The 11,476-nt window shown below is 40.1% G+C and overlaps 1 protein-coding gene across 8 annotated transcripts in view; it reads right to left on the bottom strand.

Annotated features, from left to right (window-relative positions):
- Positions 1-332: 332 nt before the first annotated feature.
- The window catches only part of UHRF1BP1L (UHRF1 binding protein 1 like), an 86,899-nt gene continuing 75,755 nt past the window's right edge, over positions 333-11,476 (bottom strand). For 3 of the 8 annotated variants that reach the window (XM_037884356.2, XM_037884363.2, XM_043545460.1), the window contains 4 exons: positions 7,730-7,986; positions 5,403-5,511; positions 2,519-2,700; positions 333-1,568 (listed from right to left, as the gene is read on the bottom strand). In XM_037884356.2, coding sequence (XP_037740284.1) covers positions 1,440-1,568; positions 2,519-2,700; positions 5,403-5,511; positions 7,730-7,986 — 677 coding nt within the window. In that variant the 3' untranslated portion in view covers positions 333-1,439. The other 5 variants (XR_006290422.1, XM_037884377.2, XM_043545459.1 and 2 more) reach the window with 4 other exon arrangements.

Raw genomic sequence — 11,476 nt, 5'->3', positions numbered from 1 at the left:
CACACTGAGCAGATGTTTCCAGTGACTCCAAGATGTCCTACATTAAACTTTAGTTAAAAACAGTTCAGTAGTCAGAATATGCAAAGTCAAACCATGGGATATTAAAGACTATGATAGATTTGTTTGCATATCTGCAAACAAAACTTCCCTCAAATATCCTATGGTGCAGAAACAAAAAGTGTAGTATCAATTAAAATGTCTTCAGTTGCCAGATGCAACAAGGTCACTAATTAAATTATTCAGTGAATTACATCTAGCAAAAATAAAGTCTCAAAGGAATGTACATGTTTTTGTTTGTTGTTGTTAAAATTGATAGAAGCACACTCTAAAAGTCTGTATTTTGTGCTTTTTTATTTATACATTTGTATCAGTTCTTTTAGCTGAAAATTATAGTTCAATTTGTACAAATCACCCAGTTTAAACTGCATAATTACATTTTCATGTAACTTCTCAAGTTCAACAGGGTAATTAATAATTCTCTAAAGTTTTTTTTCAAACACAGAAATATACAATTTATGAACCTTAGTAAGTTTTTGTTTTAACAAATGAACAGTTACATATTTAAATACATTGGGCATGGCTGAGCCATGCAGCATGTGGGGCAGGGGTGTGTGTAAAGATGGCTAAAGCTCATCTTGCACAGACCCCTGATCTGGTTGCTGTCTCTGTGCACGACAAGTCCTTCTGCATGGGGCAGAACAGTTTAAGTGATGATCTGAATTACACCAGACTGCAATACCCACAATAAAGCAAAAGACTCGCCTGGCAGGGGTATCCAATGCTACGATCCTTGTCCTAAGGTCCCAATCCTTCACCCAAGTATACCAGCAGTGGAAGAGAGCCGTGTAAGTCTCTATGCCACAGGAAGATTACTCTTAAACTTGGTGATCCTGCCTGGGCTAGTTACACTGACTTTAGGCCAGTTTGAGGCCAATTATATTAAGTTTTAATGACCAGAGAATGGGATCCATTCAGTTTATAGTGCAAATGTAATCTCCTTTAAAATATTTGTTAACAGTAAACTCATTAAATCTTAGTGAATAAAGATACCATATATCAATGCTGCATGGCACATATTTTACTCAATTACTCATGTAAACATCTTCCCTTCCCCTTGAACTATCTCATTATCAGATCGGTTCCCCAGATAACATTTCCTCTGATATTATTACAATTAAGAGGATCATATCCTTGTTAGGAAAATTAGTAAAGTACAGTATAAACTGATTTTTCCTGCATCACTGCAGTTTAAACAGGGCTAAACAGAAAAACACAATTGCAGTGTCTAATCCTAATCTTTCGTAAATTCTCAGAATAGTATTTATTCCACAAATACGTTGTTCTATGCTCATGTCAAAAGACTGTCTTCCACTAATTCACAAACAGTATTTAAATACAGCCCTTCTTACTCCAGTGCAATCTTTGGAACACATTATCCACTACTGTTGATGTTCAATAGTCATCCTCTTTATACGATGAAGTAGAGTGTCTTTTTCCATGTGGACCTCAGCCAGAGCCATTTTAGCCTTGGCTAGTTCCTGTTTAAGACATTCGTTTTCTTCAATAAGCTGCAAGGATTAAATTGAAAAAGAAAGGTATTAGTCTGTGTACTGGCAACTTTCTCCTGTCAGAGTAACATTTACAAATGCTGGGCCCAGATGCTCACCCTGCTAGCTGGGGGGCAGCTTTGATGCTGTAGGATGCAGTGGAGACATGTTCTGCAGCTAGGTGATTAGCTCACATTTGGTGATAGTGCAGCATGAAGCGGGGGTTGATGCAACAGTTTGCTGCCAAGGCAAGGTGGCCACTGTGAGCTCCTTGTGTCAGTCCCACCCTTAATCTAGTAGCTGGATCTCTGGTGATGCATGGGCTAGGCTGATTGCCAGTTTTGGGGTCTAAGAAGGGACTTTTACGATATGGTAAACTGCTGAGTGGGTTCTCACCTGCCACCCAACAGCCAAGAGGAATGGTTTGGAAAGTTTACGTCACAGTTTCAACTTTGGCAGGTTCCGGTGTGGCTGGATTAGGAAAGGTGTGACTGAGCTGTTTGGGTATGAGTCCTGGGCACACATATTGCATGGTGAGGCAATATGCCTCTATGTCTCATGCAGCTGGTGGCTCAATCTCATTTTAACCCTCCCACCTCTGGTGTGAAGGATGAATCTCTGGGCAGGCTTGAGGCTATAGAGGGGGCATGGCCTTCACACTCCCCCTAAGGTTTGTGGTATTCCCGGGACATTGGTACCAGTTGAAATCCACACTGGAACAACTCTGCCGGCTATTTTGGGGTGGGTACCCCAATTAGACAATAGTTTTAAAGTTGCATCCTCTGCATTTAACCATAGTATGGTGTCTGTGCCTTGTTGTTTCTATGTTCACACAAAAACAAGTTTCTCAAGAAAAATGATATTCTAACAGTCAAAATATATAATCTGTAACAATTAAACAGTTTTGACTGCTTATTACTACAATGCAATTTAATAAAACTAAAATAAAATTAACTTAGGTTTATCATTACCTCCTCTCTGAGGAAGTCAGCTGTAGCCCATCTTGATGTAGAAGGTCTGGGGATTTCTGGAGAAGTCTGTGTGGCTTGAGACACATAATCCTGCATTTTGTGTCTGGTAACGCCACTCACTTGCTGCACTGTAGCACTCGATTTCTTGTAGTTCAACACATCATTGCTTAGTGTTTGATTATCTGTTTCATAGAGACACAGCAGGAAGTTTGAAATGTTTAATTTTTATTGAATCTTGTTAATATTGAATTAAAACGGCCAACAAGTACAATTTTAACATTAAGTATAACTATACCTACACCTTCTTGTCAATATCACATTAAAATAAAAGGTATACATCTTGGAAGGGAGAGAAAAGGTGTGCGTGTGTATATATATATATATATATATATATATATGGCAGCTTAAAGAAATAGTAAATATGAACAATGTCAAAATCATCATCATGGAAAAATTACTTTAAATGATTAATTAACTAAACATATGGAAACTAACTATTCAAAAAAATCTAAATAATATTTTGGACTGGGATGTTCATATGCATGTAACTTGCACTGAAGTCAATGGGAGTTTTGTCTGTTAATAGTAATAAAATAATAATAATAAATGTGTATTACAATAGTGCCTAAGGGTATGTCTAGGCTGCAGTTAAACACCCACGGCTGGCCAGTGTCAGCTGACTTGAGCTCATGGGGCTTGGGCTTCGGGGCTGTAAAGTTGTGGTGTCGACAATCAGGCTCGGGCTGGAGCCTAGACTCTGAGATCCTCCTGCTTCCTGGTGTCCCAGAGCGTGGGCTCCAGCCTGAGTGTCTACACTGCAATTATACAGCCCCGCAGCCCAAGTCCCATGAACTCAAGTCATCCGCGGGTTTTAACTGAAGTGTAGACGTACCCCAAGGGTTCCAGTCAGGATGGGGCCTGTACTTACATATGAAGACAACGTGTGAACCAGGTCCTTAACACAAGACAATTTTAAATATTTCCAAGTTTAACATTAAAGAAACTTTCTTCCATTTAACATGATTAAAGATACACTCGAGTGTTTAATGTACTTGCAGGCAGCGCAAAATGAGAGGTGCAGTTTTTTAGTAATCTAAATCTTCATAAACATTTCTCTCTAAACTACATGAATTTGCCATTGTATTAAAAAAAACATACTTCAGGGTTCATGACTATGTATACAGATACACATATCTCTTCATTGCTGAAGGTACTTGACCTCCACTTTGGCATCCACTGCACCTAAGTCGTCTACACCAAAGGATTAGGGAAACATAAGAGAACTTTATAACTTAAATAAATTTTACCCAATGGGGAGAAGGATACAAATGATTGAAAGAGACCTTAGAATTGTATATTTGCACATACAACAACAAACACTCACAGTTTTCAGTTTTGAAGCATCTAAGATGACTAAGAAGCATAATTCTAATGTACCAGATGATGTATAACACAAAAATATATGCAAGCTATCCTCACTTTATATAGGTGGATTCATTAAGTATCCGTGCAAGGTAAGTGGTAGAAGTCTTTATTGCCATGTTGTTACACTATATACACACAAATCGTACTGCATATGTCCACACACCCAGACAAACTACGTGTTTGTACGCAAATGAGTGTATGCACACAGATATGTTTTTCATATGTAACAAAGAGGTTAAATCCCAGTTTTAGATGCAAATGTCAATGCAATCCTTCCTATGGAACTGCTCTAGTACCTCCATAATACACAGAATCACAAGCAGATACTTGTTCTAGACAGAGAATTTTTTTGTTTTGAACTACATCTGATAAGGTATCTACTGCTCCTGTCCTCTTTGCTTCACACAGATCACTCAGAGGTCTTCCCTCATGTACACACCACTGTTAAGTTTATTTAGTGTTTTACTCTACCACCTTCTACATTCAATTAGTCACAGTATTTACAATGTCATCCAGTTTTACTGTCCTTTCTCCAAAAGGGAGGGGGGAGAAAAGGTGTCTCCTCCCAGAGAACTCCATTTTGTCAGGCCCAACCTCTCTCTCTTTCTTCTGCTTCTCTCCATCTCCCACTTCCTTCCTGTGCTCTTTTATCCACTCTTCTTGTTAATGGGCTAATTAGTATGCGAGCTCCAAACTCATCTGGTAATCAGAGACTCCTCTCCTTAATCAGCCCCCTCCCAGAGGGGTAACAGGTTAATCAGTGATGAGAGTGCTGGTTCAGCATTCCATCATACAGTGCTTTAACTTATTTCCTTATTATATGTACAGAATCTGGCACAATGGGGCTGTGGATTCTAGGTGCTACTGCAATGCAAATAAACAGTAATAAGTAACAGTAATTAGTGTTCATTATGTATTTACCTGTAATATATATGTATAAAAAATAGCTGAGATAACAAGTCACCACTTCTCTGCAACATTTAGACAGTTAAATTGTGTTTAGTCATCTCTGAAAGAATCTGGAATCGAATACATGTGCTATGAAGTGATATGAACCACTATGCATCCATTGGTTTGACTTGCAGGACCAGGGCCACAGTCAAAACACTGCTATTGGGGATTGTTTACCCTGGCTAGACTGTACTTCAGTTTCAGTTTTAATGTATGATGTCCACTGTGGCTACATCTAAGCTATGAGCTACAGGAGTGATTCCTCTTATATTCACACTAGCTCTGAGCTAGTACAAGTTCGTGTACAAGAACTAGGAATCACACCCTTAGCTCATAGCGTAGACATAGTCACAGTGCGATCAGCAATTCTGTGGGGTAACTCACTTTTAATTACTAGCTACATGTCCAAAACAATGTTCACACAAAGTAGAAACATTACATAAATATAGCAGCATGTACTTTCAATTGTTAACATCTTAGATTTGGGGGAAAATCTATCAATACACACCTCTGATGCAAAAAGAACCATCGTCATTCCTCTCTAACAAAAGTAGGTCAATATGCAGTGTTACAGGGGCTGGTTCAGGAGCTGAGAGATTATCACGTGGGCTGTCATCCTACAGAATAACAGTAATAAAAACAGGATTTTTAATGTTGTCTCTCTTTATCAATGGTAGGAAATCAAACCAGCTAATCAAAAACTTCGGGTAAACATGTTTGAACAGACTTAATGAAACCCACAAACCCCTCTAATTAGAAGTGCATTCAGACAGAATTTTCTAATCCGATATCTACAAAACTTCAGTGCCATTAAAATTAGTATGACCTACAGAAAAACAAAGAGCCAAATTTATGTCTGATGAAAGCCCACTGAAGTCAGCATATACGGTTTGACTAGAATACCTCAATGAGAACAAAGCAAAGCAAGACATTCTTTAGTACAGGAGCCCTCACCAGAAATGGAGTTAAGAAACCAGTGCTGTATAATCTCTCATCTGATTGTCCCTTGAACTATTTAAAGACAGTAGGGCTGCACCTACCATACTTTGGGGGAAGGTTTTTTTTAAAGAATTTACATTGGGATGATAGCTATCACAGCTCAGCAATACCACTGCAGAAAAAAAGACAAAAGAAACCTCACAAACTGCTTGTGGTGGTTTCTCCTCAATTACGGTTCACTGTTCCTGTCTAGCAGAGCAATGTGTCTAATGCCAGCAGAAAGTAAACACATCAAAAGCATTACCAGCATCAGCAAATACATAACAAAAACAAATTGTTAAAGTGTAATGGCTCTTTCAAAGAGCAAAGACTGCGGTATGAAAAAACAACCCTCAAAACTCACTCAGGAAATAGTGTGTCAACTTCAGTGCAAAGAAAATATCCCACTAAATGGGCAATCCAGCCACAAAGTAAAGAATTGATTGACTTCATGGTGACTTGGTGAGGGATGCACATACAGTGAATTCTTCACTGCCCATAACCTCTTATTAATATCAGCTTAATGTACACTCTTTACCTACAAAATTGACTATTTTGTCAAAAAAACCTTGCCCGAGCCTGCCCCCCTGCCAGGAAAATACAGAAGCCCAGTTTTCAAAATTAGGGGAATATACGTTAAAGCATTCATTTCTGAATCTGGGCACTCAACTTGGTGCTTAAGTGACAATTTGAGCGGCAAAAGCTTTCACTAAGTGCCCTTTGTGCTGCTCCAGTGGCGCAAATGGCACTTTAAAATTGCCTAAGCAAGCAGTTGAAAATTTCCCTAGCACAGACAATCTTCAGATAGCGTAAAGCCAGCATACAAGGAGCTGTTGGAACAGGGAGGGAATCAGAACTTTGCCGGTTCCCTGAGCTGGCAGAATGGAGACTGCCCTAGCTGGTGCAACTTAAAGCCGCGCTTAAATTTAAGCATAACTGTGGCACAGTTTAGGCTTGAGCCCTAAACGTAGAATTAGGCACTCCCTTATCTTGGATTCCAAATTTGGGAATTGAGTCCCTTGTATCTCTCACTGTTTTGAAATCTTCCAAGGCTATTTGTGTCTGAGGTTTTTTTAATTTTTGGTTTTGGCAGCAGTGATATTATAACCCTAAATATCTAAAAAATAAATTTCCTTACACTTACAATAACCTTTCTGGCTGCCCCCCAGTGAAATCATTGTCTGCTTTAAGTGTTCTAGGGGAAAAACTAGGAGACTGCACTGCAGTGTTCTCTTAATGTTGCTATTTTAAGCCACACTAGTGCGAAAGGCTTGTATTATTTAGTAACTATTTCTAGGTAGGGTAGAACATGAAATCTGGGCTCTAGTTAGTAGGCAAGATGAACTGAACTTGAGTCCTTATAACCTCTTTCCTCCTTCTATGCTAAGCTCTCATCACCACAACTATCCTTGAAGGAGGGCTGATGAGCCTATAGCATACTTCTCTGTTAATGCTGATTTTGACTGGAAAGCAGGTGTTACTGCAAAGCTACAAAAGGCTCATTCTACCCCTGGGAAATTGGAACACCTTATCTGTTACATTCCCAGCTGCTGCTATTCTGGGGACCATGACATGGTAAAGGAAAAAAAGACACAAAGTAGAAAACATTAATTCCTATAACCAGTTTGGTCATGCACCAAATTTATCTCTAGGCAAGCCATTGAGCTAACCCAGTTCATGGATTTTTAAAATTGCTTTAGTGTTATCTAATCGTAAATATCCAATTAAGACTTTAAAGAATAAGATATGAGTTTCTTTGAAGTTAAATTAGTAATCTGGATATAGTTATCAGCAAAGAAACAAGAAACATACAGTCTAAATAGTTAAGAGAAGCAAAATGGCTCCTAGTTAACATACTTTTAAATTAATCTTTGTATTAGAAACTTTAATCTTCATAGGCATTACTGCTGCAACAGTTTCATCTTCTAGAAAATGCTGAATGTTCGTGAGGGAAGATGTTAGGAATTCAGCACTAAAATTCTCTACGTGACACTGTAGAAAGCCATTTTTTACAGCCAGCAGAGAGTGTACTACAGCACTTGGCCCATTTTCCCATCTCAAATTAATTTCAGGTGATGACTTAATTGGTCCAGCCACAGATTTATGATCTGAACCTAGTGTAGAAGAAAACAAAATTAGGATTAAAATTTTAGAGCACACAAAAGGCACTCCAATAAGCAATCATTATGCAATCATTTCTACCTGCATTGTAGTTACATAATCACAAGAGAGGAGTAGAAACATAACTAGTTTTCCAACAAATTAACCAATTTCACTCTTTTATTCAAAAAACCCCATACTTGAGATAAATCAGAATTATAATAGTGCATACGCATAATGTATTGTGAGCAATTTTCTATCACCTTTTTTCTCATCTCTTAATTCATAATTTAAAAGTAGTACAAGGAGCAACAAACAGTACATACAAGTAGCCTGTAATAGACATAACAGTATACATGTATATATAAGGATCCTGCATTCTTTCTGCATGCAAAACTCGTTGTCATCTTCAATGGGAGATCTCTATGCACAGTAAATACAAAACCAAGCCCTTCGCAAGCTTTTTTTGGGTTTGGTTTGGTTTTAAATAAATTACTTAAGACTATGATTCAGGAAAACACTTAAGTCTATCCATGTTCAGGAGAGTACTTAACACATTTAACTAAGTGCTCTCCTGAACAAAATGATTACTTACCTGTATTGTAACTCTTGTTCTTTGAGATGGGCAGTTGTGAAATACACATGCAAACCACATCTTAAAGAACCGTCACAATAAAGGTAAGTGATCGTTTTTTCTTCTTCAAGTGGTTGCAAACATGTATTTCACTCAGATGACTCACAAGCAGTACTATTAGGAGGTGGGGCTTGGAGTCTACTTAAATAGTGATGGCAAAATTGCTCTCCCAAATTTGCATCAGATCTTGAAGCAGTCATGATGGTATAATGATGCATGAAAGTATGCACAGAGGGACCAAATGGTAGTACTTCTTAGGGCCAGCCCCATGATCGACATCTGCAGGGCTGCTGAGATGGCCCATTCAATGAGGGTTCAGGCTAACAGTCTCTCCAGAAAGGGGTGTTTAATGCTACCCCATATGCCGTCACAGAAGTAATACATGTGGAAACTGTCTGTGCTGAAACTGCCTTACCTTTCCTACTGTCAGCAAATGAGACACAGAGCCAAGGAGATAACCTAAAAGGATTGGTTCTGTCCAGATAACAGGCCAGTGCTCAACTTATGTCCAAAGTATGAAGTCGCTCTTCATCACTACTTGAGTGCAGCTTCAGGAAAAAAAACAACAGGTAAGTATATTGTTTGTTGAGATGGAACGCTGGAACTACTTTGGTTAAAAATTTAGAATGAGGCCTCAAGGCTCTTTATCTTGGAAAACAACACACATGGAGGGCCTGCCATTAGAGCCCGAAACTCACACACTTGAGGGAAAAATTGATGGCACTCCTTATTGTCTTTCATTGTGAACGGGTCAACTGATAAATACCCCAAGTTTTGAAGATGGTCCTCAGCCCACTGTTCTTGAGGGAGCATTTGTGATTCCAGGAGAATGTCCTGTTGAGATGGTCAGCCAATTGATTCTGGGAGCCAGGTAAGTGAGCAGCAATGGGAGCAATGTCTTCGCTGATGCAAAAGTGCCAGAATTTCTTCGCTTCTTCACAAAGCTGTTCAGATCATGCCCCTCCCGGTCTGTGCAGACAGTACACTGCAGTTGAATTGTTCGTGAGTATCGGGACCGATGAGCCCTTGATGAGAGGGAGAAAAGCACAGCAAGCATTGTGAATTCTCGAAGCTTGAGGAAATTGAAATGAAGAGCTGCTACTTGCTCCAGCCACAAAGCTTGGGTTCTACACCCACCTATGAAAGCACCTCACCCTATCAGAGAGGCATTGGTAATGACTGTCTTGATCAGGAGGTGGCAAGCAAATACCACACCTCTGCATATGTTTTTCTTATCCATCCACCATTATTGGGAACGCAGGAGGAACCTGGATCAACTTGTACAACCGGTGTCTGTTCAGTCAATGGACTAACTTCAGCCACCCCTGAAGGATGCAGACGCATAGCCTGGCATGCAGGGTCACTTAAGTATATGAGGCCACGTGGCCTAGTAACAGTAGACGTTCCTGGATTGTGGTGGTGGGGTATAACTAGAGAGAGGTGCATAACCGGCAAACAGTCTGAACCTGTCCTGTGCGAGAAAAGCCATCAGATATGTAGAATTGAGTGGGCCTAATTAACTTGATTTTTTGTGTGGGAATTAACATGGACTCTCTCTTGTTCAGTGTGAGTCTCAGACGATGGAAAAGATAGATAAGCTGGACACGGCAGAGAACCTGGTGCTTGGATCTGCCTTGCACTAACACATCATCTAGGTAAGGGAAGACACATATCCCCTTTCTCCTTCAGTAGGCCACCACCACTGCCATGCACTTGATCAATATGTGTGGGGCTGAGGACAGGACAAAAGGAAGTACTGTGTATTGATAATGTTGACCTGCCACTACAAATCTCAGAATCTGGTCACTTAGCAACACTTATACATGGAAGTAGGTGACTTGTTGATTGAGGGCTGATGCCAAAGATGAAGATCGCATTGGTACCAAAGCAATATGCATCGGTGCCGAAGACAATGCCAGGATTGAGTCTTTGTCATGTTTCTTGGCTGATACCGGCACTGATACCACTAAATCTCTGTACTGGAGCCAAAGATCCAGATGGACTGGGAGCAGCAGGAGATGCCTTCACTTCAAAGGACTCCTGTACCACAGGAAGAATCCATGAGAGAGAGACAGACTTTTGATGCCCCATAAACTTGTGGTGATGGTACCACCAATAATGCTGGTGCTAGAACTGTGTCTTTTGTACTGGACTCAACAGCTATCCCACAGCCAGTACCCGAGTTGATGGTACAGTACCAATACCTTCCCGCTGAAGTGCTGGGGAGACACAGGTTGATGGCCCATTTGTACATGAGTACCCAAGGAGTCCAGGCAATGTCTCCAGTCCTCCTTCAAAGAACCACCACAACCACATTTCTTCAATCTGGAGGGACTCCAATATGTTTTATGGGTCCTCTTTCAGGGAAGCCCTGAAGACAACTGACCTCTTTCTCCAAGAAGAAGAGTCTGAGTCCAGGGATCTGTCAGAGATCACTGCAGCCTCCATGACAGATTACATGCAAGAGACAGGGTGTGCAGTTGAAGGCCCTGACTCCAAGGCAGGTTTCAGTGCTTGCTTCATAAAGTGTTGCTTGAGGCCTAGATTTTTGGATATCTGTGTTCTGTTTTTGAAAAGAATGGCAAATACTGCGCCTCTCTTTAATATGTTCCTTACTGAGGCACAAACGGCAGAGCATGGCGGGGTCATTATTGTGAATAGACACCTCTCAAGACAAGCAGTGCTTAAAGCTCGGTGAGCGCTGCATCACACCAAAAACTAATTCAAAACTAATTAAAACAAGTTAAAACAATAAAGGAAACCTAACTACTGGGTACTAACTATTTACAGGAAAAGCAGAAAGCTGAATTCGCTGACACAGTTCCAGCACGAGCATTATTGCTATACTGCCACCACAAGCTTATGAGGCG

This window comes from Chelonia mydas, chromosome 1 (genome assembly GCF_015237465.2).
Source record: "Chelonia mydas isolate rCheMyd1 chromosome 1, rCheMyd1.pri.v2, whole genome shotgun sequence".
Classification (NCBI taxonomy): Eukaryota; Metazoa; Chordata; order Testudines; family Cheloniidae; genus Chelonia; species Chelonia mydas.
Note: the sequence above shows the minus strand (reverse complement) of the source record. Positions and strands in the feature narration are given on the sequence as shown.